At 41.7% G+C, this 27,378-nt stretch overlaps 2 protein-coding genes across 6 annotated transcripts; one reads left to right on the forward strand and one right to left on the reverse strand.

Moving 5' to 3' along the window:
* Positions 1 to 1,954: 1,954 nt before the first annotated feature.
* Positions 1,955 to 19,685, forward strand: adgrf1 (adhesion G protein-coupled receptor F1). 5 transcript variants are annotated; one of them, XM_029849077.1, is made up of 34 exons: positions 1,955 to 2,100; positions 2,448 to 2,553; positions 2,899 to 3,109; positions 3,863 to 3,963; positions 4,481 to 4,529; positions 4,849 to 5,001; positions 5,081 to 5,245; positions 5,636 to 5,788; positions 7,539 to 7,703; positions 7,869 to 8,012; positions 8,095 to 8,262; positions 8,357 to 8,383; positions 8,473 to 8,616; positions 11,473 to 11,640; positions 11,914 to 11,958; positions 12,051 to 12,119; positions 12,410 to 12,475; positions 12,567 to 12,623; positions 12,865 to 12,924; positions 13,018 to 13,314; positions 14,182 to 14,343; positions 14,765 to 14,871; positions 14,955 to 15,013; positions 15,105 to 15,244; positions 15,390 to 15,596; positions 15,682 to 15,891; positions 15,983 to 16,132; positions 16,217 to 16,392; positions 16,938 to 17,102; positions 17,196 to 18,590; positions 18,673 to 18,714; positions 18,814 to 18,873; positions 19,029 to 19,095; positions 19,167 to 19,685. In XM_029849077.1, exons 4-34 carry the CDS (start codon positions 3,865 to 3,867, stop codon positions 19,232 to 19,234), a joined length of 5,037 nt encoding a protein of 1,678 aa, XP_029704937.1. In that variant the 5' UTR covers positions 1,955 to 2,100; positions 2,448 to 2,553; positions 2,899 to 3,109; positions 3,863 to 3,864; the 3' UTR covers positions 19,235 to 19,685.
* Positions 19,686 to 25,134: 5,449 nt separating this feature from the next.
* Positions 25,135 to 26,423, reverse strand: LOC115253069 (trace amine-associated receptor 1-like). The gene is made up of 2 exons (XM_029849998.1): positions 26,083 to 26,423; positions 25,135 to 25,785 (listed from the first exon to the last, which is right to left on the reverse strand). Exons 1-2 carry the CDS (start codon positions 26,393 to 26,395, stop codon positions 25,400 to 25,402), a joined length of 699 nt encoding a protein of 232 aa, XP_029705858.1. The 5' UTR covers positions 26,396 to 26,423; the 3' UTR covers positions 25,135 to 25,399.
* Between the last annotated feature and the right edge of the window lie 955 nt (positions 26,424 to 27,378).

Below are 27,378 nucleotides of genomic sequence, written 5' to 3' on the forward strand. Positions count from 1 at the left end.
TCCACCAGCCGCCATGTTGGACGTCTCAGGAATCAAAGCGTGATTGAAAGAGGTTGTGCATGAAGCATTGTATTTTTTGCGGCTACGTCTGCTTTTGTGTTGTTGTGTAACTGTGATCACACCTCCCGAAAGCTTGAGATCAAGAGCGAACTTAGCTAGGAATGACGTCCTGTGATGTCAGTGTACATCTGACCTCCCGCTCTGACACGTTCCTTCACCTTTATTGTCTGGTGATCCTATCTTGGGCTCTTTTACTCACATCGTTTTTATTTTGGTCAGTGGCTCCTGTGTTTCCTCACGAGTGTCTGGGAGGGGTCAGGCTGCTCCCCAGCACGTCCTGTGGCCACAGGCAGAGATAGCTGTGGGTGTAGTCGGCTCCTGGGGGCGGACTTTTCCTCACCTGGGTCATGAATGATGCGCTAGGTTAACATTTTATCTTATTGTGTGTGTGTGTGTGTGTGTGTGTTCCTGTTCCTTTTAACTGCCTGAATTGTATTGTTTTGTTAGCTGTTTTTAGCTCTGTGAAGCACTTTGTGTTGCATTTGCATAAAAAGTGCTGCACAGAAAAGCTGACTGATGGATCCACCCAGAAGCAATAAAGAGTAATACTTGTCCACACACAGAGCAGCATCGATATTTCCAGTCCCACACAGACACATTTCCCTAGAAATGGCAAGAATTGTTTCCCTCAGGCCAAAAATACCTCTTCTGATCTCTCTCTCTCCCTCCCCCCCCCCTCTATCTCTTTCTCACCCTCTGACATCAATACAAGCCCACGCTTTCTGTTTTTCTCGAGATTTTCCCACCAGACGGAGGACTGTTCCACTCTGCCACATTTGTCCAGCAACAAATGACTCAACTGTGGTGATACTGCAAACACAGAGAACACAATTTCCCTCGAGCCAGTGAGAAGACTGGCTCTGCAGGTTTTCACAGCTCTTCCAAGAACACTCTGAAAGATGAGGCATCGTCCTCCAGTGTCGGCCACAGCCTTCCTGCTGCATTGTTCAGAGCCTTTAAGTTGAATCACTTCGGTTTGTTCCATGAGACAGAATTCAGAAACTTCAGCCGCATTCACAACATCAGTCCATCCACAGGGATGTACGACAAATCTGTCTGTCTGTCTGTCTGTCTGTCTGTCTGTCTGTCTGTCTGTCTGTCTGTCTGTCTGTCTGTCTGTCTGTCTACTTATATATATATATTAAAAAATCTTTTTTTTAAATATATGTGTGTGTGTGTGTGTGTGTGTGTGTGTGTGTGTGTGTGTTCCTGTTATTCAGCTCCATCAGCCTTGAATTGTCAGCCTGCCTTGTTTGAATTGTCACTTGATGTTTTTGAATCATGCCATTGCCCGGATAGGCTGATTTAACAGGTTGTTCTTGTTTTTAATCTTGTGTACTTCCTTATACCATTAATATTAACTGTTTAATCTTCATGCACATGTCTCTGTTTTACGTCTTATTTTGTTTCATTGCCATTAGCGTTGTGTTCTGGAATGCATGGCTGCCTGTTGTAGCCAGGTCTCTCTCTCAAAATGAGACTTTTCCTGACTTTAAAAACAAACAAATGAGCAAGCAAATGAAGAAAGTTGCAACAGAAGATGTGGTTCCTGCGCTGGCAAATAAACCTTATTTTTGTTTGTTTGTTGTTCGGTCCACTCTCTGGGGATACTTGCACAGGTTAAAGGTTGAGTCATGACATGTGGGTTTATTTAAAGATCACATGTGTGGCACCCTGTTGATTTAAAAGTGTGGCTTAAAAGGGCTTTCTGTAAAGTATCTGCTCTGTCATCATGTTGTGATGTGTAATGCACCCCCCCCCCCCACACCCCCCCACACACACACACACACACACAATCCTGACAAGGAAGTTGAGGATTTTCCAAAAACCTGTTGAGCCACTGCCCGTAACATGCCCCTTCCTATATTTCAGGAAGCTTCTCGCTCGTTCTCTCTCTCTCCCTCTCTGTCTCTCTCTCCTGGCGCAGCATGTTTCCAATAGTTACTCAGAAAGTCAGGTGTCGCTCCGCAGTCCGTCGTCTCCTGTGGAGAAATGTGATTCTAGAAATCGTGATTCTAGGATCGTGAAAAAGGGAATATGGTGAGTTAAATCTCTGATTTAAAGTAATCTGTTGCTTCTTAGAACCTGAATGCAGTGTTGTTGTGGCCTCTTTGTTCCACTGGGGAGATAGATGGTTTTACTAGTTTTTGGATAACTTTATTGTGTGTAGAGTTTTGACCCAGTCACTGATCCATAATTCTGATTTACCTCACTGATCCAGATGTGTCTCTATATTCTCATTAAACCTAGACAGACTTTTTCAATCAGATTTACATCAGCAGGAGGAACAGAACAAAATCTGAAAGACTAAAATAAATATTTATAGAAAAACGATAAAAATACAGAGAAAAACAGGAGAACTGACAGTTTCCACTGGTGTTTTATAGAATTGTCTGGAACACTTGATGAGAAATAAAACTGACAAAAACAAGATAAAGCCGTGAAACGCAACGTCGAGATGAAATGTCCCTCTGAAACAAGACATTTGTTCTGGTAATAAATCTGCCTCATGTGAGCAGGCCTTTAATTATTGCTCAGCACATTAAACTCTTACGTAATAGTTTTTGTCTCGTTAATGATCAGCTAAAGGAAGTATGCTAAAAAACAGTTCAGTTTTTTTAGTCCAGTTAATGTTTATTTTGCTGATTTCTAGTTCCTGTTGTCTTTCTAATGTTGCCCTTCGAGCAGGCTAATGACTGATATTATACATGATAGGATGTGTTCTGTTCCCAGTTTAGTGATACTCGATAACTTTATCTACCCTCATGTTGGAGCTCAGTCTCTTCGTTCTGGCCTCTCAAATTCTTCCCACAAGTTCTGCCTGTGTGTCTGTTTCAGCTGTGCACCATGGTGTTAATGCATGCGTGCACATCAGAATGTTGCCTTGCTGTCTGCGGTTAACATGGACGCTCTGGTCCTGTCTGGGGTTGCTTGGGTTTCTCTTCACATCCTGAAAACGTGCACAGGCTGATTGGAGACTCTAAATTGCGCCTAGGTTTGGAGTGATGGAATGACAACCTGCCCTGGTTGCATTTCTGCCCTTCTCAAGGTCAGGATGTGACCCTTCTATATTCTCTTTTAGCATATCATCTTAACTACCGGTAAATGTTAAACATTTCTTACATGTACGTTTTCAAATATATTTCCCATATTTTTTTCATTTTATGCACCAAGATAATTTAGTCTCTTTATCACAGAGAGAACTGTGTGTTTTCAATGTCTTGAAACTAGTTGTCCAATATAAAATAGACTAATTTAGTTAAGATCACATTAAAATGTCCATCTGACTAATCTGATCACGCAGGAGCCAGAGAAATCGTCAATATAGTGCCCGTTTGGAATATACTCCTGTACCATCTGGCAATATGTTGAAACTGTTGCGTGTTTTTGGATGAATTCTGCCTCTCATAAGACAGACGGCTGAACCACATGTGGATCTATCTATCTATCTATCTATCTATCTATCTATCTATCTATCTATCTATCTATCTATCTATCTATCTATCTATCTGTCTGTCTATCTGTCTGTCTGTCTGTCTGTCTGTCTGTCTGTCTGTCTGTCTGTCTGTCTGTCTGTCTGTCCATTCGTCCGTCCCGAATGGACCCGGAACAAATCTTCTCTTTACAGTTAGTTAATAACTTAAAAAAGTAAGAGTATAAATATTTACTGGGCTCACTGTCAGAGTTACTGCTCAAACTTTTGCCTGTTTAGCAACAGTTAACTGGTGATTCATACTGTATAAGATGTTTTCTTTACAACTATGTAGGTTTATAAAGTAAATCTTTTTTCCTGTCTTGTAAGGAATGGAAATATCTAAGAGTCGGATCATTGTTGCCTTTCTAGTGACCTTCACTGTTGTGGAAATAAACAACTTTGTTGGGATTTCGAGTCCAGGTTCACCAGTAAGTTGATTCAAGATTCAAGATTCAAGATTTACTTTATTCATCCCCGTAGGGAAATTGAATTGTAGTAGCAGCCTAAACATGGATTAATATAACTGTAGTGTAGGTATTGTATTTGCAAGGTATAGAAATAGAATAAATAAAATACAAATAAGATTAGAACGTTATAAGCATTATAAGCATATATACAGCATATATTTTTAGCATATACACATACACACACACATATATACTGTATATATATATATATATATATATATACACACACACATATACATAAATACAGAATAAAATAGAAATAAAATTGCAACATAAACATTAAACAATTATTGTTCTTGGCTGGGTTTGGATGAATTATAGAGTCTGATGGTGGACGGCAGGAATGACTTCCTGTACCGTTCCTTAGAGCAGCGAGGCTGCAGGAGTCTGATGTTCATCGAAACGCGAATAAACCCAGCTCAGTGAGTTGAACAGGTTTCTACAGGCTTTTAAATAAAGATGTGTTTTGTCAATTCAGGTACATAATGAAGAGAAGCTCCTGCCTCACGCAAGGGAAAAAAGAGACGGTCAGTGTGATCATTTGTAAAGGAACAATTTAGCACGTTTGGAAAAGCCCTCGCGTTCTTTCTCAGAGTAAGAAAAGACTCACACCCTCACCCTGGCGTGTGTGTTCACGCTAAACAAATGGGATACATTAACTTCCAGAATGCTGTTAGGGGAACTTGTTGGTTGGTGGCTTGGTTTTACATTAAACCTTGTAAAATGTCACCTCAAGGCAGTTCAACTTTGAGCTTGAGCGTTAGAAATTAAAACAAAGGATTTTTTACCAAATATAACTGCTTGGTCACAAAAATTGACATCATTGTATTTTTGTTATCTTTGCAGCCCTTCCACACCAGTGGAACTACATAGTTGACGTTGTGGTGAATGCCTCTGATGCGGAAACATTCGGGCTCTTTCGGGACTCCTTGAATGCCGTCAGCTTTCCCCAGCAACTCGATAATAACACAGACATCACTGACATCAGCATCACAACTGGTATTGAGTCTATTTCACAATAAAGACGCTGCCAACATTAATACTGCAGGATATCAGTGATGCTCTTCTTTTCTGTAAGTCTGTTCCTCTACCAGCGCTGGATTTGGCTGTCGATGTGCGGACCAGTTTGCTTGGCCCTACAGTAGCTGTGTTACATACGGAGCCTGTGGCGATATTGCCGAAGGCATCTGTGACTGCATCACTGCCATTCCACCCGATGGCCAGTCCTGTCAGCCATTTGCCGGTAACTGAGTTTGGTACCCAATCCAATCATGGTGGCTTCTTTTTGGTTCTGCAGTTTATTTAACGTTAGTAAAAGAGGGTTTAGTTGAAGTCTGAGTTTAGGGTTTAGTAAATTCCTGTGGGACACTCCAACTCACTTTAACTGAGACAAAAAATGACTTGTTTTGCATATTAATACACTTTATATTGTCTGATGCTGAATGATGAAAAATGAGTCTATCAGTCCAGTCTTGTTCCTATGAATGTTCCATCCATTCATTTTGAATGACTGAAATGAACATGTCAGTATGTGGGAAGGAGGATAAACGTCAGATATTGTGAGGATTGATGTTATGAAAGTACAAGATTGCTCTTTTGTAATGCTGTTATTGCAAATCCTGTCTTTCACCAGATTTGCAATCTCAGGTTGAATATATCGTGGATGTGGAGCTGAATATTACAGACATCACCACTTTGGACTACCTCCGGAACATCCTGAGCAATGTCAGCTCTGTTCAGGCTCTGTATGGCATCGTGAATATCACAGACATCGATGTCACCACAGGTTAGAACGGAGCTCACTCAGCTGAGACCAAGTTACTGCAGGACATCGTTCCGTGTTAGCTCGATTCATTGCTCAAGGGTGCCTCGGCAGTGCTCAGAACGTGTTCTGGCACCTTCCAATACTACCACAACACCTTCTGTAATTTGTCCACACGTGGGCTTGAACCAGAAACCCTCCGCCTCTCTGCCAAGTCCCCAAACAGACTGAGCTGATTTTGTACAAGTCAAAGGCCATCATAATACAGTATTTTTCAAAATTGCTCTCTAGAATCAAAGCAGAACTATAAACTCCAAAAATAATTTAGGAAGGGTTTTTACAGTATTGTCGGTGCATCAGCAATCCAAAAGTTGCCATGTTGGGGATAAGCAGCAACATAAACCCATTAATCGCAATTGCAGATCTTAAGCATCAGTCAATTATTGTAAGGCAAACCAAGAAAAAATATCTAGAGTTTTACACAAAACTGCCAAAGGTAACCAGATCAGGGAAAGCAAAACAGAGGAAAGGAACCAGTTAGCTAATTTTCTAGTATAAGTTGACAATTGTGCCACATGGAATTAATGTTGGAGGCAGGAGAGCAACAGATGGGTGCCGTAGCTTTACAGGAAGGTAACATCTACCATCAAGCTTGAGATCTGTGGCCAAGCTCTGCTCCACACCATCAAAGACAATGGGGACTAACGAGTGCTGCACTCAGTGGGTGTGGCTCATGACAAAAGACACCATCTGGGCCCAAATGTGCTGAGGATACACAGCCAGGTCTGATCAACTGAGATGGGCCTGCCTCAGCAGGGGGTATATTGGGACTAAAACAACGAAACACCAGACGATTCTGAGGTACTCTACTCATGTGTCTCTAGCCTCTTCTTCTAGCAGATAACATTGTGGCCAATCTTATGTGGAGGACCTTTAAATGGAAATGTATTATTTATTAGGGTTTGGGTTTTTCCAGGACCTGAAATCAGGCAAAGCACAGAGATAAGAAGTCCAAAAACTAGTCTTTAACAAATCTAACTGACAGTCCTCCTGGACCGCAGGGAAGCACTCATCAATCTTCTGAGCACACAGACAGCTCCAGAGCAGAGCCAACACAGGAGTCAAGCCCCACACTCTCTCCACTCCCAGAGGGAGATATAGAGACCAGGGAAACCACCAAAAACTCTCCAACACTAGTAGACAGGCACTCTGCCCTTAAATAGGTGGCCTGATGTAGATTGCGACAGGCGCGTCCGCCTGCAGCGCCAGCTGCAGCAAATCATCAGCTCCTCCACGCCCCCTGCAGGAAAAACCAAGCAACACAGGACCTGGAACCCTGGACCCCAATATTTTGCATTAAAAAATGGTTAGATAATTCTCAATATTGAGATCTCTTATTGACATCTGCACTCTCAAATCCTTCTTTTATGGTGCTACGTATCTCCAATATAGCAACTTGTGAAATCCGTCTATGTACAAATGTTAATGAAACAAGTGCAGGTGCAACACAAAAACGGACTTCTGTGTGAAAACTCACATCCAGAGAAAGGTTTACAACCACAGTGGATAAAGAGTGCAACACTCGCAGCAAAGCTTCAAAAACCTGGAAGCACTTCTACAATCACAAACAATCACGTTCAACAAAGACCACTATAAAGTCCCACACTCAAATTACAAATTAATGATGAAAAAGCCAGGGTAGAAAATGTTTGATATTTTTATTCTTATAGCTCTCAACACTTTCTCCTTTTCAACGTTTGAAATGAATCTTCAGTTTGTTACCCAAATGGTACAAACTTCCAGTGCAGATGCGAGGATCAGTACACCTGGCCATACAACAAATGCAGCACCTATGGTACCTGTGATGGAGTCAGCAAGGACACCTGTTCATGTATCCTTGGCATTCCCACCGATGGGCAATTCTGCCAACCTAAAACAGGTGACTATTCTACTCATCCTGGGAGTCTTACTGCAGTGCAATCCTTTTATTTCCTCTCTCATATGAAACAATGTTTTATAGCTTTCATTTTATAAAGGCAGACTTAAAAATTTTAGCCTTCCTTTTGAACACTGGTGCTACTAACGCCACGTTCCGTTTGGACAGTGCCGGCGGTTGTGTATGAATATGAGATTCTTATTGAAGTGAACACCAGTGATATAGACCAACTGAGGAATGCACTGAAGCGCATCACCTTCCCTGCCTCAGTCAGCACACACACAAACATCTCAGATGCTACCATCACGACAGGTAAACCTCCTCGACTCTTCCTGTGCCTTTGAGTCAATTATGTGCCTGTGGTTTCTTTTCATCAAATATTATTGTTTTTAAGTTTGCGGACCAACTGGAGGCAGCTTCCAGTGCCAATGTGAGGCTGGCCATCTATGGCCATGTGACAAGTGTGTCATGTACGGGAAATGTGACAATGACACAAATACATGTGGCTGCATCAGAGGTTTCCCCACAGACGGACAACACTGTCAGGCAGTACACCGTCAAAGTAAGCTTCATTCCATATGTGAATGGCTTAACATGTGATTTAATGGTAAAGCTTTCATGCACTTTTGTTTGGTTTCGATTTTGTTTTCTTCTAGACTATTCAACATGTCAATCGCCAACAGGTAAAATGAGTAAAACTCTGGTTGATGCTCCATTTGTCACTTTTCAGAGCTGTTTTCACGAGTTTTGTTTCGTTTCTTGTCTCCTTCAGGTCTCCAAGAATACCTGGTTTCTGTTGAGCTGAACTTCTCAGATGTTTCTGCATTAAATCAGCTGAAGACCCTCCTGAACAGAACTGTTTTCCCCTTCAGTATCAATGACTCCATCAAAGTGTCTGACGTCAACATCACAATGGGTAGAGAGCAAACAAATAGGACAAACGTGTTCACACCAAAGGTCGATTTTTGTCTTTCCTCAAATGAATGTCTTTGTACTGTGTCTGGAAGCTGGACTACCTGCTGTAGGAGGAATCCATGCAGAGACAGGGCGAACAAGCTAACTTCACACAGAATAGCCTCCCTGCCCCCTTCTAAACTGACTTTTGGGATGGTGATAAAGGTTATTTCTCTTAAGGCTTTAATGCTATTATAAAGCCGGTATTCAAGGAGAGGAGAGGCAGCCATGACCCAGCAGGGTGCCAGCAGCCTGGTGATCAGGTGATCATGTTTCTGGACCCTGGCAGCCTCGGCCTCTAGCAGCATAGCTAATATTAACCTAATAATTAGATGTCCCTCTAAATATGATAACCAGTGTGTCTAGAATAATGCCTAGAACTGCAATAAGCATTGCTAAGGAGATACCATGTAGAGTGATCATGTGATCTAATCTATTCCTGAGAGGTTCAGGACCAAACACCATGACTTGGGTTTTGTCTTACTTAAGGAGGAGGAAATTTGAGGGGATCTTAGACTTTAGGTCCTTAAGGCAGGTCTGAAGCTTCACTACTTGCTCTGTCTCCTCTGGTTTCATAAATAGATATAGCTGAGTGTCATCAGCATAACAATGAAAATTTATTCCATGCTGCTGAATAATGTTTCCTAAGGGAAGCATGTACAAGGTGAAAAGGATTGGTCCAAGTACAGAACCTTGTGGAACTCCATGGCTAACCCTACTGTATGAAGAGGGAACACCATGGACATGAGCAAACTGGTATCTATCTGAAAAATACAATCTAAACCAGTCTAGTGCTGTCCCTTTAATCCCAATCATATGTTGCAATCTATGTAACAGGATGCTGTGATCAACTGTATCAAAAGCAGCATTAAGGTCCAGCAGAACCAGCATAGAAACCAGTCCATGATCTGAAGCTATAAGATCATTCGTAACTTTAATAAGTGCTGTTTCTGTGCTGTGATGAGCTCTAAAGCCTGACTGAAACATCTCAAACAGGCTGTTTCTTTGCAGGTGCTTCAGTAACTGAGTCACCACCACCTCAAGAATTTTAGAGATCAAAGGAAAGTTGGCTATCGGCCTATAATTTGCTGACACATCAGGATCCAGTGATGTTTTTTTTAAAGCAACGATTTAATTACTGCCACCTTGTAGTAACCGGGGTACAGAACCTGTCACTAAAGAACAATTGATCCGGTCCAGAACAAAGCTGCCTATCATTGGTAAAACATCAACCAAATGGGTTGGGATGGGATCTAAAAGTCACATGGTGAAATAAAAAAAAAAGACATCTTATAAAAATTTATAAAGGTAAAGGACTTTAAAGGCTCGTTGGAGATCCTGTATGATCCTACAGTCCCAATGACTGCTAATGACTGTCTGGCCTGATCAGTGTTCCCTCTTTATTAATGAGGACCAAATAAATCTCTCAAAATGAAAAAAATAAACCAGTTATAATCGTTTGGATTTAAAATCCTACCTGGAGGAGAAAAGACTTTTAGACTATAAACCAAAAATTCTCCAGACCAGAGGATAACCGAACTCAACAAAAATTGACGAAATAAAATGCATTTCAAAACGGAAGTTACAAAGCACGAAAGGGGTCAATCAAACAATACTCCCAAAGGAGGCAAGAGAACGGCTGTGGAAACTGAGGTTGCCCATGATTCTAAAACTAAATTAGAGAAATTACAAACAAAAACTCACATGAAGGCTAAAAGGAATCTGACAATGGCAGCGGGAGACCAAGTCTGGTCGCTTTGATCGAGGAGTTTGGCTTAGAAGTCATAGCGATCTTGACTTTTAAGATCTAGAAGACACTATTTGGATCAGAGGGCGGAGCTGGAGGAGGAGACAGGTGTAGGCGTAACTTTTGACCTTCTCATTGTTCTGTATATAAAACCACTACTGTCGACAACACTGCCGGTACAGTACCAACCAAAGACTGTATACAACAAGCTACCAACAAATTCACATAGGCTACTATGGGAACACGGTAGCAGACAGTTGCTCTTCTCTAACACAGTGCCATGAGCAGGTTAAAATATCATGACTTTGTTCTAGTTTTTTGTAAAACTGTGACTTTATACTCAAGGTCTGTGTAAAATAATTTTGTCAATGTGACACTGATGCTCATTGTACATTTTACTAATGCAGTGCATTTTTTTAATCATTAGCTTGCAAAATTCAGATTGGGATCAATCTATGATTTGGATGCTAATAGTTAGCAACTTTTTAGTTGTTAAGTGCACCAATATTATATAATTGTAAGTTGAATAAATAAATTAATAAAATTATCAATAGTGGAAAAACATCGACTTTTCCAAGTCCTGGTCCCCCTAGCTGAAATTACCGGTGAATGTTATGCTTGGTAGTTGCTGTCAAGCTCATGGTCCCCAGTTTTTAAGGATTAATGTCTAATTTATTATGACTGTTGACACAGTTGTGAATATTTTTTAAATGAGTATTTCATGATTGAAAATTCATAGGAGTGGAGTGGACAATGGGCTTTTTGGAGCCAGTTCCAAACTGATCTCGGTGGTGTCGTTCCTGTAAAGTTCCTCCTGTGTTGGCTTTACTTTTGACACAGGGACAAGGGACGACGCAGACTGTGCACATGAGGGCATTGGGGGATGGGTGGAAACAATCGGGAATCAGGGAGGACAATCAGAGACTTTTCAAAACAAAATAGGAAGTCATGAGGAAAAAAGAGGAACCCCACTACAGTGTGACACTTAGTACATGACATAGTGGATTTTAGCTACTGTTATAAAACGCAAAGTAAAATCAATCTGCCTACATTTATGCTTCCCATCAACAGTTTGCTCTCTGAACAGTGGTGGTTTCCAGTGCAGATGTGAGAATCGCCACCGCTGGTCATGTGACCAGTGTCTAAAGTACGGCCATTGTGACACCATCATCAATGACTCTTGTGGTTGCATCAATGCCCTTCCTCCAGATGGACAATGTCAGCCTGTTGATCAGCAGAGTCAGTATTATCATAATATTTTGTGAAGATTCTCATTTATCCAGTTCATAGTTATCCAAGGCAGTTTTCTGTGTCAACTGGACTGTTTTTTTTCTCTTTTGAAGACTTTTGGCCTTCTATCCAGAAGGATTCTTCAGTTCACTTGAACTGAAGAAAACAGTCCAGTTGACACAGAAAACTACCTTGGATCATTATATTTTATTTTATTACATCATATGATTGGTAGTTTACTTGGTATCATCTGCAAAATAATTTATCTTCTCCCCCATACAGACTTTGTTCCTTGTCCATCTACAACACTCTCTCCATCAACAACCTGTAAGACATCTCATCACACATCACAAGCTGATGTCTTTTTTAAAGCCAATTTCAAATATTTCTATGTGTGTGGATCTTTGTCCGTTTTTCAGATCCGACCGAGGGAACCACAGAACTGAACACAACAACACCCCCAATGACGCCAACAGCTGTGGTTACAAGTAAGAATGAAAGGAACCTGGTTCATTTTAAACTTTTGAGTCTTTCCCCCTTAGAACCGACACATCTTTCAGACCCAAACACACGTGAAGACTTCAACATTTAAAAAACAGTTAATGTTGTTTGTTTTGTTGGAATTGAAGGCCTGGTCTTGCTCAAGGGTTGTTCGGATTAGCACTTTTATGTTTTTTTAACTTTATTTTACAAAGATGAAAAAAAATTGATTACAAAAAATGAATACTCAGATTTTCTCTGTTTTCGTCTTCCTCACCTCCATTTTTTGATCTTATAGACTCAACATCAACGACAGATCTGAACACTACAACACCACCAGTTTCATCAACAACTCCTTTTACTAGTATGTTTTCTATAAATTATCATGAAGAATCAGTGTCTCTTCTGTGAATTTCTCTCTCTATTTTCCCTCAAAACTTTTGAATCTTTTCCAGATTCAACACCTCCAACAGATCTAAACAATACAACATTTACAACTGTTGTTGTGACGAGTAAGTGCAGAAGGATTTTCCATATTTTATATCTTTATAGATTCTTCTGAGAGCACCACCCATATGTTATCTGTTGATCACGACATATCATATGTTATAACAATGAGGAATATGTTATAACAATGAGGAAATGTTTGAGCTGAGTAACAGCCTAGCTTTCTACTGTGCATAATAGCTGTTGGTTGCATCCTGATTATTCTATGTCAAGCTGTACTGACGTAAACATATGATACATTTTCAGATTCAACACTGACCTCTGCGACATCCCTGAACACAACGATAAAGGCCAATAGGACCACAGGTATATATTTAGTAATTTTTATTATTTCCTAAAATTCTTATTGAAGGATCTTATTTGGCATTTCATTTTTTTCAATATCTTCATTGGCTGTAGCAACAACATCAGCAACAACAGCAGCAACAACATCAGCAACAACAGAAGCAACAACATCAGCAACGACATCAGCCACGACATCAGCAACGACATCAGCTACGACATCAGCAACAACAGAAGAAACAACATCAGCAACAACATCAGCCACGACATCAGCAACGACATCAGCTACGACATCAGCAACAACAGAAGCAACGACATCAGCAACGACATCAGCCACGACATCAGCAACGACATCAGCAACAACAGAAGCAACAACATCAACAACAACAACAACAAGAACATCTGCAACAACAAGTAAATGTTAATCTTACTGAAACTGATACGAACTATTGACAAAAAACATTTTACACTCATAATTTTTTCCAAATACTTGGGTAAATAGAACTTTAGCACCTTCTGTTGTTGACCCTATCAGACCAAAGTATAGATCCTTTGCTAGCTACCTGCCTCCGCTTTGAAAAGGAACAGAACTAGAGAAAATCGTAAGTGCAGGAATATAAAATAGAGTCAAAGCTGTCTCCTCAATCCAATATTCATGTTTTTAGAGAAATAAAAACTTGATGTGATTGTTGTCTTTAAGATGTATTCCAGCATTGTGGAACTCCTAAAACTGTTAAGTTTCACACATCTTTATACCAATTTGGAGGAAGGTAAATAGAGGAAAGGATGTTCTGGTCCTAATACTTATATTTATTATTATCATCCATCTTAAACAATATAAAGACAAATTGAAAATTTGTGTTTTATGTACAGTTCTTAAAAAATAGAAATAGGCTTTTTTCTATCATTACAAATGTCATACGGCCACAGCTACCACTGTAGGACACTGTACAACAAAAGTTAAGAAAATCTTGGTGAACTTGATTTTATATAATTTAGCTTTCTTATTTGTAATAATATTTGAATGCAGTGCCACTGTTCTATTACATTATTTAGATTAAATGTATTTATATTTAAATCAGCGATGCCTCTGTATCACTAGAGGGAGCCCGAGTACCACTAATGGGCCGCGAACCACACTTTGAAAAACACTGCGTTAGATATCCACAATCACAGGAAGATTTAATGAAACTTTTCAAAAAAATGACATGATTGCTATTTTTTTTATAGGGATTCATTGAAAATATACACTTTATAACACTTTGCTGTCTGCAATTTCAGCTCCCAGTGAAACGAGCACAGCATCAGTTTCAACAACAACCTCAAGGCCTGCAAGTTTAACCACTACTCCCATAACCACCATCACTACAACCAGTAGACCTGTGGCCAGTTCTTTTTCCACAATTATTCAGAGTTCAACAGTGGCTCCAACAGTTTTTACAGGTATTATAATAAATAAATACCTTTTTCTACGAATCTACGAAATCTATGTTATTTAATCCTTATATAAGTATAAAACATAAGTGTTATGACACCATATCTTAATTTTGTACCAATTTCAAAATATCTCAACAAGCCACAGTTGTGAGAACATGACATGGCCAACTCTTAGCTGCAGTTTGGAAGTCTTTTCATTTAACACACAACAGCCCATAAATAACATGAATACATAAACATAAAGAAAATACACCACAGTTTGGTTAATGCTTTAGCCAACTCTTGACATACTAAATGATTCAGTGCAGGACGTTTATACTTTCCTCAGAAATGTATGAGAAAGGTTTGAGGAGTTATTCAACAGGTTGTTTTTTTTGTCTTACCTAATTCTTATTTTACCTGTGTCTGTCCTCTTTAAACCAACCAGGATTTGATCTGGAGATGTCGGTCACACTAGACAAAGAATTTTCAGCAGATTTGAACAACCCATTGAGTTCGACATACAAAGAACTTGAATCAAAAATCAATCTGGTGGTGAGTTCAAGGCCACATTCACCTTTGAGCTTTAGTTCTTTGTATCATAATGTTGCTCTCATTTCCCATCTTTTCATCCACAGTTAAAAGACGGGTACAGAGGAATCTCTGGGTTTTTCAATGTTTTTGTGAAAGCCTTCCGGTAGATATTGCACTTTTAATAATATTCAACTGAGGGATTTAAAATAGATGCAGTTCTTGTTGTTGACATTTGTTGCTGTCCATTCTTCCAGACAAGGAAGTGTCATTACGGACTATGTGGTGCAGATGACGGAATTTGATAAGGATGAAATTGCTGGTGCAAATAAGCAACTGGCAACAGCCTTGGGCTCTGTTGCCCCTGTCATTGGCAACGTTGCTGCCGTTTACAAAAGCAAGTTCAGTGAAACATTACTGAATTAATATTGTCTGGAATTAGTACAAGTGTTTATGCAGCATATTAACCTTTTACTATTTCTTTGCATTGTGTATTTTAAATTTAAGCAACTCTAATCAAGCCTTTTTTTTTATTGTTATAGGTCCAGCTTCAATTAAAATTCCAGCCATTATTTATACCGGTAACAGAATGACTTTTACCTGTGGTCCTCCAAGCATTCAGATGGGGCAGATTTCTGCGTCTGAATGGACTTTTAATGGACAGAAAATTAAAAAAGGCACGAGGTTCGAAATAACCTCTGGATCGATATCCAAACTTACGGTCAACAACGTCATTCTTGCTGATATCGGTAAGTTGGTAACCCTACTGGAATTCTTTTTTATTTTTCTTTATTTTGAGTATGCTCGTGATTAACCTGCTTCTCTCAATCACAGGGACTTATGAATGTGCTCTGAGAGGTCAGACTATTGATTTCATCCAAGTTGGCCAGGTAACGAACAGCATAATCAGAGAGGCTCCAGTGGTGCGGCTGCAGAGTAGAGTTAATGCTGACTGTCAAGAGAGGCAGTTCCAAGAGCTCCAGTGCTGTGTGCAGCTGCCATATAAAGTCAAATGGTTCCAAGATGCAACAATTTTGCCTTCAAGTATGTATGAAACAAGTTTTGATACCAGTTCTATTTTTCACCTTGACACATCTATGAAGCAGCTCAAAAGAGCACTGACAACTTTTCACAGCCGTGACCAACAACAGGAACTCCTACTGCATCAAGCACGACTACGAGTTCAAAAGCTGCAGCACATCAGAGCAAACTAAATTCTTTACATGCACAGTGGACCAACCTGCAGGTTATAAAGGGTTTACGTCACTGATCATTTTCAAAGGAGGTGAGAAATGTCACTATGATGTGTGTTTCTTGGATATTTTGTCTCTGGATGGTAGTAATGTTTCATCTGACTCTTCACGCAAAGGCATCAGCTGTCAAGATGATCGCTATGGGACTGGACGGGAAGAGGACACGTCTACTATTGGGTGTGAGGAAGGTCTGGAAGGGAGCAGCACTGCAGTCTGTCGGGCAGGAAAATGGCAATCTGTGGAGGATACTTGCATTGTAACAGCAATCAAGGAGTTATTAATATTCTCAGAGGTATCTACACTCGTGTGCGGAAGTTCCTAGTTCATAAATTATATCAACATGTTTACCAGTGATGTAATATAGTGTAAAGAAAGGTACCCTGGTCAATTTGAGCGGACTGTTTCTAGTAGCAAAAAGAAGAAAAGATAGAAGGGCAGAAGCTTTTTCTAAATAGCTCCCAGTCTTGATTAGTGGAGATTGGGAGGAAAAGGGATGCTGAAAACTGGCTAGAATTGTGTAACTGCATATTCCTGAACTGCCCAGCAACACAACACAGCCGAATGATTCTTAGCTTTTAAATTGTTCATCCAGGAAACTCGAACTTGTAACGAAAACAGCTCAAATTTGGAATCAATACCCTAAATAAGGTGTAAGCTTGATTGACAGGCCACATTCCTTGGTTGGCTAACACCTGGGACAAGTCTGAGTGATTCTGGCCAGTTTTTATCAGATCCAGTATGTCTCTGCTTTTGTTTTAGTTACATTTGAAATTCCATTCTAGAATTGCCTGTTAACAGGTGTAACGCCAACTGTTTGTCTGTATTTTTTTCTGCCAGCAACTGACTGAGGAAGGTGTACCGGAGTTTGCAGACAATCTCAATGCAGCTGTTCAGAATAACAAATCAGAGATCGTTAATTCATCGTCAACTATATCAGCTATCGTTAGCATCCTAAACACAATCTCAAATGTTTCCCCCACTGTGACCCAAACTGTCATGAAGGTGGGTCATTTCTTAAATCGGGCACTTAAGTATGTTTCTGTAGTGTCTCTTCAAATTGAGCCCATGTGATGTGAAATTTCTCTTCCTTCACAGGATGTACTTGAAACGGTTGATATCATCATTACCGAGGATTCAAGAGACTCCTGGATAGTTCTAAACAGAAATGAAACCCTAAACTCCAGCTCCAAACTGTTGGGCTCTTTGGAGGATCTCTCTGATAGGCTGACGGGGGAGTTTGAAATTGTAACTGAACGGATCAAACTTAACAAAACCAGCTTCGACACATCCTTCGCGGCTAATCTGAACTCCAGCATCAACATAAACATTTCCGACACAGCCTCTGCCAGAGTCTCCATAACCACCATGATTCTCTCCACCCTCAATAACGTGATGCCTGCGCGGAATAAGAACTTCACCGTCAGTTTCGCCCCAACCAATGAAACTGAGGCTGACAATGCGATCAACGGTGCGGTAGTCCTTGTCAAAATTAACACTACCAACCAGAACATCACTCTGAGCTTCGACAAGCTAAACAATTCATTGAGACTGAACCCGCAGTGTGTTTTCTGGAACTTTGCAATCTTTGATGACTTGGGTGCCTGGGATGATGAGGGCTGTATGTTTCTTTCTGATATAAACAACATTGTAACCTGCAGCTGCAACCATCTCACCTCCTTCTCCATTTTGATGGCAACGGGCATCCCTCAGAACCTTATCGTTGCTTTAGATATAATCACTTACGTGGGAGTTGGAATATCACTGGCAAGTTTGGTTATATGTCTGATTATTGAAGGGTATGTCTGGAAAGCCATAACAAGGAACAGTACGGCATTCATGCGTCATGTTTCCATCATCAACACCGCCCTGTCTCTGCTGATCGCCGACATCTGCTTCATCATTGCTGCCTCTTTTGCTAAGAACCCCCTCGAAAACCCAGGGGAGGACTATCAAGTTCCAGTTGGACCATGCAGCGCAGCAACATTCTTCATGCACCTTTTCTACTTAGCTCTTTTTTTTTGGATGCTTGTTTCAGGCCTGCTGCTCTTTTACCGGACAGTCATGGTCTTTTCCAACATGTCCAAGTCAGTCATGTTGGCCATTGGGTTCTGCTTAGGCTATGGCTGCCCTTTGATTATAGCTGTGGTGACTGTTGCAGTAACAGCAGCGGGTGGGGGATACATCCAGAAAAATGAGGCATGTTGGCTCAACTGGTTGGAGACAAAAGCCCTGCTAGCGTTGGTGATACCAGCCTTGACCATTGTTCTTATCAATATTTTGATTTTAATTGTCATCATAGTCAAAATACTAAGAAGAGGCGTAGGTGAATCTGTCCAAACAGATGATAAGCATACGCTTGCGGTCATCGCAAGGTGTGTGATCATTCTGACTCCTTTATTCGGACTGACATGGTCTTTAGGAGTGGGGACTATGATATCACCTACAAATGAAGGAATCCACATTGCTTTTGCATTCTTCAATTCACTACAGGTACATGGATTCCATTTTATGATTATAGGCAGGATTTTGCCCAGTAGGCTAAAGAAATGCACATTCTGTCTTTTTTCCACAGGGATTCTTCATTTTAGTGTTTGGGACACTGCTGGATTCAAAGGTAAGACATATAAGGAAACAAGACAGAAGAATACAATAATCTCATATTATGCCCTTAGTCAAAGTTGGGTGGTTTACTGTTATTAATGATATTCTCCAGGTACGTGGTATCCTCTCCAAAAAATCATCTACCACCACCACAGGCTCCAATCCAACAAAAGTAAGTCAGCTTGAACATTCTTTTTCTTGTCCCATCTTACATTGTAAGGCAGAAAGCTGTAAAACAATCCTCCAGAGATTATCACAGCACTTCTCGGAGAAATTATAGAGTGAACTAGAGATTTCTTTATTTTAACAGTATATTTTGCATTACAGAGTACAAGCAGCAGTGCTTTATCTGTGCGAGCAATGGAATGGATAAATCGCCTGCGCAGGAGAAGATGTAAGTTGCTCCAACGTTGCAACTCATTTGAATGGCAGACTCATCTCTTACCGTTTGTCTTTGTCTTTAAGATGTGTACCATGTTTCACAAGCTGCAAACTCTAGCAGTGGTCCATCAGAGTCATACTCCAACATTTGAGTCAATTCAACATCCTGCTTTCCTCACCATAAAGATTAGTTAAAGCTTTTGTTGATACAGATTGAAATAATTGAATTTATTGTGTAATTGCATGTGCAATAAGTCATTGCAGGAATGAGACATTCTCATTTGTTTAATAAAAGGCCTTATGAAGGCGTGATCTATCTTAAAAATATGCATTTTTAAATAAAGTTTAAAAAAATTGCATGATAAAATAAATGTGAACACTTTGTAACAATTTGCATATTTATCTTGGTAATTCAAATGTTGTTAAACTGTCAAAGAAATAATTACTCACTGATGATGTGTGCTCCTCTCTCCCCCTTCTTACTGCTGTTATTAATTTTCAACATTTGGCTTTACTGTTGTAATAAATTGTGTGTTTTATAGACATGCCTGTTTGCTACATCCTACTAACCAGTTAATAAAGCCCATTCCCACAATCAATCAATCTATTGTGTCTGTTACAATGAAAATTGTTTCTAGGCGCCTTACAGTATCCCAGGGCCTGACCCCAAACAAGCAACGAGCAAAACTCCCCTTTAACAGAAAGAAACCTTGAGCAGGACCAGGCCTATATAGGGGGACCCTCCTGCTGATGGGGGGGCTGGGTAGAGAGAGAGAGGGGGGGGGGGGGCACGTAGAGGAGAGAATAGGTAGAACATAGAAATACATTATATTAATTAAAATAAGCTGCCGGTCGGGTTGGGTGGGTTAGCGGAGTCGGAGGTCAGTATACAGCTTATGAAGGTGGCAATACCTGTAGATGAATACACAGGGGGAAGAACAGAAGCAGAAAAACTACACAAGAAATAACATTACTGATCTACTTGGTGAGAGAGGAGAAAAGAGAAAAGATTTTGATTTTTACAAAAACACTTTATTTACAAATTACACAGGGACACAAAAAACACCCTGCTTAAAAAACACACAGAATAAATAAATAAATAGATAAATATTAGGGAATAGCAAATACAATTCATCCAACTAGGGGTTGTGCAAAAACCAAATGGTTCTCTGCACCAATACACCTTGGTGGCACCATACATTGCAGAATTGGCTGAGGTCATTTATCATTTTATAAAAGGCAAACTCTCACCTCAGCCTACAACGGACGTTACAGCGCCACACAGAGGCGGCCTCACAATCCCCAGATTTAGCAATTTTGTTTTTCCTTGATATGTACAGTATATAGCCATTTTGGCTTCTCCGTAAATAAAATTAAGGAGCTGCCACTTGTTAGCAGCTTTGTTGTACCCTGCATAAATAAGAACTTTTACCGAAAAGGGTTTGTTAAAACCATTAAAAACAGTTTTCATGACGTTAAAAAGCACAGCGAGCCTCTCACATTCACTGCACGCATGATACAGTCTCTCGCTTGGAAAAAAACGGGCACTGGTCCGACACAGCAGTGTTCATTCTGGAGAGGAGAGCGTTCAGGGCGACGGCCCCGTGTAAGATCCTCCATTGGAGGTCTCCGGTTCTCTTCTTCAAGGGCGGCTTGTAAAGGACCCGCCAGCAGGGGCGGGCTCTGTCCCTTCCCAGCCGATCAGCCCACACGCTGGTGCTCCCGTTTGACAGTCCTGTTTAGTACCCTCACACAGTCGTTGTATAGGGTCTTCTTATCGACTGCTACCAGGGAGAAGGTCTTTGCTGGTCTGAGGAGAGGACCGAATAGATTCCCGAGGTGGGCAACCAGCCTGATCTCCGGGAAGGGGTCCTCGCTGTCGGGTTCGGTCCCCTGGCCGTAGTCCTCAAGAATACGCCTCTCTCTCGTGCCGAGTCTGTTCCTCCATAGCCGAAGCACCCCCTCAGCTGCCTGGGTAGAGCGGATGCCTAACAGGGAACCCACTGCCTCCGCGCCCGTTAGGTCTGGCCCTGCCACGGCCACTACGTGCTGGAGGAGTAAGGTCCGGGTCCGCCACAGCTTCAACTTTAAAAAGGGCCCATGCCTTAACAACACTTTGATAAAATGGAGGTAGCCCATTTAACTTTGCAAATTTAAAGTCAGTTAAAAACAGAGCATCATCCAGCCCCAAGTTACTCACCCGTCTGAAGACACATCTGGCCACATCTCTCCACATCAGGTTTGCCAGCCCTGTTAAAAACCTCTGTACAAACTGTATTCTAAAAGCGGCGGTCCTGCTGGCCAGGTGGATGAGGCCCTGTCCTCCCTCCTCTGTAGGTAAGTACAACAACCCCTGCTGGACCCAATGCATGCCGTCCCAAAAGAAGGCCAGAACTCTTGTCTGCAGTTGTGCTAGTAGCCCCGAGGGTGGCTCCATGCAACTGAGCCGGTGCCAGAGCACAGAGGCCACCAGGTTATTAAGGACAAGAGTTCTGCCTCTGTACGACATGCGGGGGAGGAGCCATTTCCATTTTTGAATTTTTCCGTCTACCTTTTCCAACGTGTCGAGCCAAATTTTCTTTTCAGTTTCTTCATCTCCAATAAAAACACCGAGGTACTTTAGGCCGCCACTCCGCCAGGCAAGGTCCTGGGGAAGGACCGGCAGACCATTTGTCCACCTGCCAACGGCCAGGGCCTCACTTTTCTGCCAGTTGACCCTGGCCGCGGACAGGCGGTTGAATAAAACTGTTAAATTAGATAAAACATCTACGTCCCTCTGGCTGCGCACCATTACTATTGGATCATCTGCATAGGCAGATAAAACAATTTTTCTGTAAAAGGACGGTAAAAACAGGCCATCCAAGGATCCTAGAGAGAAGGGGTTCGAGGGAGAGAGCGTAGAGCATTCCAGAGAGGGCACAGCCCTGCCGGACGCCTCTACGCACTCTGAAGGGAGCACACAGACTGCCATTAAACTTCAGCATACTCGCAATGTCACAGTACAGGATGCGGATCATCGCTATAAAGCCAGGGCTGAGCCCGAACCTCTCCATCACCTTCCAGAGGAACTGGTGTTCAACCCGGTCAAAAGCCTTTTCCTGGTCTAGCTAAATGAGACCAGTATCAACGTCCAATGATCTAGAGACTTCCAAAACATCTCGAATTAGGTGGACATTATCTACTATGGACCTGCCGGGCACACATAAAGTCTGGTCCCGGTGGATGACCTGCTCCATAGCTTCCCTCAGCCTGGAGGCCAAGGTCTTGGACAGAATCCTATAATCCACACACAGTAGATACACAGGGCGCCAGTTCCTGATCTCCTGCAGGTTGCCCTTTTTTGGCAGGAGGGTGACCACCGCTCTCCTGCAGGACAATGGCAGGGAACCCGAGGCCAGGCTTTCATTAAAGACCTCCAGCATGTCGTGGGCCACAATGTCCCAGTAGGCTTTAAAGAACTCTACTGTGAGCCCATCGACACCTGGAGACTTCCTTCCCTTCATGCTGAGCAGGGCGGCGTGGAGCTCATTGAGTTGCAACGGCCTGTCCAGCTGCGAGTTTGCCTCCTCAGAGACCCGAGGAAGGTCCCCGCAGAACTCATGGAACAGGCCGTCATCCCTGCGATACTCACTCTCATACAGGGAGGAAAAGAACTCCACCGCCCGCTGCCTTATCTGGCCCGGCTCCACGAGTTCCTGCCCTGTGCTCGAAAGCAGTGAATGGATTATTAGGTTCTGTCCACGCTTTTTCTCCAGCCCAAAGAAGAAACTAGAGGGAGCATCCATCTCAGTGAGGTCTTGAATCCGGGACCTGACCAGTGCACCCTGTACCTGACTGTCCAGCAGGCTGGTCAAGGTCATTTTTTTGGATTGGAGGGTTTCAATACACCCTCGATCTCCTGTGGAGCTGCCAATCGCCTCTAGCTCCACTATCTCCATCTCCAGGTCTTTGATCGACCTGCGTGTGTCCTGCGTGGCATTGAGAGTATACTGCTGGCACAGGAGCTGTATCTCTACTTTTCCACGGTCCCACCGTCTTAGGCACGTAAAATCAAAACTGTTGTCTTGAGCTAAGCTGGAATTAAAATGCCAGTATGCACTCTTGGGCAAGATGTTCTTCACGGCGACTTCTCCTAAAACCAACGAGTGGTCTGTAAAGCTGGCGTAATGCTACAGCTCCTAAAAACACTAAAATGATGTTTTATAAAATCGGTGTTTAATAAAGTCTGGCCAAGGAGATCCTACCCTCACTCAAGCGGGACCAAGTGTATTGCCTGTTGTCTGCGTGCATCCTCCTCCACACATCCACCAGGCCATGAGAATAGGCCAGCTGTCTCAGACAATGTTGCGAGGCTGGATGAGGCTCTGCATGGTTGCGGTCTAAAAAAGACTCGGTGCAATTAAAATCTCCACCCAGGACCCACAACCATTTAAAACAGTGCCGACTTTTTCCTAAAAAGCTCTTCCTCTCTGTACCGTTGGTGGGAGCATAAATATTAATAAAAACCAAGGAGCGGTTTTGGAGGCATGCTTTCACCATCAGACACCGTCCCCTCACCACATGCTCCACCTCCAGGGACGATGGAGTGCAGCCCCTTGAAAAAAGGAGGCCCACTCCACCACTGAGGGTGGTGTTGTGGCTCAGCAGCACCTGTCCATCCCCACTCTTTCTCCCAGTCCGCTTCTATGCCGCAGTCGCTGTGGGTCTCCTGGAGGAACAGGACATCAATGCGTTTTCTTTTTGCTGTGTCGAACACTAGTGCCCGTTTTCTTGAGTCCCTGGCTCCGTTGACATTCAACATTCCTATCTTGAATGTGTTCATGCTGAGGGGAAAGATTAAAATCAAAGACGGTAAATAAAGAAAAGTACAAGAAACCATGGTAAAAAAAATTTTTTTCAATTTACCGGTAGCTGTTTTCTCGCTTTGCCTATGTGCTTCCTGAGCCTGTAAATTTCAGGGTCGGTGAGGCCTGACGTTGCCTTATTTCTAATTAAAAAGCTCGCTGACCGGATAAAACGGAGCCTATCAGGAAAATATGTTTGTATTATCGTGAATTTCACATTGACTTTCACAAGAACATGGTACTTGATGGGGTTTTAACAGGTTTCTACTGTTAAAGCACACTGAGTTGTTCAGGAAAATGCAGCAAAAGGCTAAAACACTGTCATATTTACAGAAGATAGAGTGGCAAACACCCACCTGGACAGTTAAATTAACACAACCTAGCAATATTCAACTATGAGCACACGCCCACCTTGAAAAATAAAAGAATATCACTCCGCTTTACAGACCCCCTAACCCAGGGCAGGTGGTGCTGGCTGCTTAAAAGGCCTGCTAATCAACCTGATCAGCTGCAGGTGTAGAGGCAGCCAGCGCTGAGGTGTGTCACCCACGCCCCTAGTGGAGAAACAGAGTACCACAGACCAAACACACTGATCAGACATAGGATCATAACAGTGTCAGCCTGACTGAGAAACAGACTCAGTGTTGCAGTCAAAGTTGCGGGGAATATGTAGGAGAACACTTGGTTTACAAGAAGTATTTGATAAGTAGATAAGCCAAGTAATGTGAAACATCACTGCTATGGATGAAGTGGCCGACAAGAGGGTGGTGGCCAAGCGGGGGCACATTGCACATTTTTTTTACCTGTTCTGTGTGTTCCTTTGCATTACTGAATTCATGTAGCTGCAGTATTTCAGGATTTAGATTTGCCCAGATGCTTGTAAAAGTAATTATCAAGTCATCAAGGCTGGTGCATCCAAATTAGAGTCTTTCCCAGAAAACATGACAGTGGCGTCTGTCAAACAAGCTGACATTGAGTTTATATGCAAGTCCAAGGTTGAAATATGTCTCAGCTAAATGATGTATCGCCATTTCCATACATCAACACTGTAGAATGACACCAAATACCGACCTACAAGTGAAACATAGAGTTTGTGTGGGTACAATACTTTCTCCTGCACAAGAGAAACATTTAAACTGGAAGTATCGTGTGTGCACAAGAAAATTTTACTGCTAGAATTAAACTTTTTTTTTCCTTCTTTAAGGTGTTCTTCAGATTGCTTGATGAATTTGTTCAGCATGTTTAAAGTGAAGGCACTTTTGAAACAAGTAGATTTATTGTGAAAGTAATACAAATACACAGGATTAATTTATTTTTTAATAAGATTGGAGAAGAGCAATAATAAGCACGTGGGATATATGCTTCATTCACATTCTGCACACTCATTGAAATATATTTGTTACCACAACATATGGGACTAAAACATACATATTAATGACAAAATATAATAATGATTTCAGCAGATCAAAGAAGTCAAAAGAGTTTAGAATTCATGAAATCACCTTGAAATATCTGCCCAGAAATGATCATTTTAAAAGCTGAGCGGAACCAGCTGTAAAAGAAAGCATAGACAAATGGATTGAGCATCGAATTTGACCATGCAAGCCACTTAAAAAACTCAATCACAGACACAGTTAAAGTGTTGTAGTTCAAAGGGTTAAATGTCAGACAGAGAATAAAAGGAGTCCAACACAGGAAAAAAATTCCCATCACAATGGCCAGAATCCTGGTGGCTTTTCTTTGTGTCTTATTGAGCATCTCTCCAGGTAGTCTGCTCAGAAAGGCTGCCTTCTTGATGGCCCGTGCCTGCCTCTGTGCCACTATTAGAATCTTCAGATAGGTTGTGAGTATTATCACAGCTGGCAGATAGAAAAAAACAACAGTTCCTATTATCACAAGTATTAAACTTGGGTTCTGAAATAAAAGACATCTTGTTTTGGATTGTTTTGGGTTCCGGTCATTCATTGTGACTCCAATTCCAATCAGAACTGGAAGAGTCCAGCTCACAACAATCATCCTCACAGTAACGCGCACATTTATGATCATTCTATATTTCAGAGGTTGACATACAGCATGATATCTGTCAAGTGAAATAAAACACAAGTTCAGGATAGATGTTGTAGATAGAAACATGTCGCAGCTGTTTCGCACCTGACAGATGAACGTTTGAAGGTAGAAGCAAGGTTCAACAATCAATACTGCACTGAAAGGCAAAACCAAGACACCAACAAGCAGGTCAGCTACAGCGAGAGACAGGATCAGGTAGTGGGTGGGACTGTGGAGCTGCCTGAAGTAAAGAATAGCAGTTATCACAAGAAGGTTTCCACACACAGTGATGACTGATAACAACCCGAAAATGGCACATAACAAATAGGGAGAGACAATATTTGTTATTCCAAATCTTGATGATGATTCATTGCAGTGATCCTCAAAAACATCAGACCTGTTATGGAATAAGTGCAGGTCCATACAGAACAGTTCAGAATAACTGAGACAACAAACAAACACAAGAGAGCAAATCTATTGCAACAGAAACATTAAATCAGTTCTCACTTCTCCCTGTTCAGTCGTACTTCTGACGAGCTGAACTGTTGGAGTAGCTCAAAACGTGATGTTTATAGTCTTTACTCTGGGATCATTTGCATATGATGCATGAAGGAGGTACCTTGAAAAGAGAAGATTACAGGTACTAACAGCTGCAGTACTAACATACTAGTCGATTAAATATAAAAATTTTGTTTATGAAGCAATTTTAAACCTGATAGACTATGTTCAAGATAAGTCACTATTTAATACCAACACAAAGTCCAGCTTAACCGTTCTTGGTCAAATTGTATCATTGCTCCTCAGATCCTCACAAGTGTTATGGAAGATGGTTAAACCATTATCAGTTACCAGTTCTTGTGAGGAATGTGACACTGCAACCATCATTCACATCTATTAGTTTCTTTATATCTGGATATTTGACCGACATGTGGAGCTCAACACCAAGGAAATAGGACAAAGAACTGTTTGTGAGAAGTCCAGGAAGAAGTACAAGAGCATGTCAAAACCCACATGACATAACACTCCCCCACCCCCCTTCCCGGCTGTTCATTGAGCCCTGTATTGAGCTAGATATGAAGATATTATCTCATAAATGTGCTGGGAAACTCACTAACAATCACAGTGAAGCAAAAACATGACAGACAAACAAGTACCACAAAACAAGGCCTTAACATGAAAAGAAGAGGGGGCAGAAATTCCCCTGGAACACGGAGGGGCTGCCTGAAAACCAACTCTGCAGGCAAAGCGTCCAGGTCCTCCTTAAGGGTTGAACACAGCCCGAGTATCAGCCAAGGCAAACGGTACACAAAGTTACCATCCAAGAGCGCAGCAGACAATGCTGCCTTCAGCGACCTGTGAAAACATTCACACAAGCCATTAGCCTGAGGATGGTATCATGGATGTGG

This window comes from Takifugu rubripes, chromosome 16 (assembly GCF_901000725.2).
Source record: "Takifugu rubripes chromosome 16, fTakRub1.2, whole genome shotgun sequence".
Taxonomy (NCBI): Eukaryota; Metazoa; Chordata; class Actinopteri; order Tetraodontiformes; family Tetraodontidae; genus Takifugu; species Takifugu rubripes.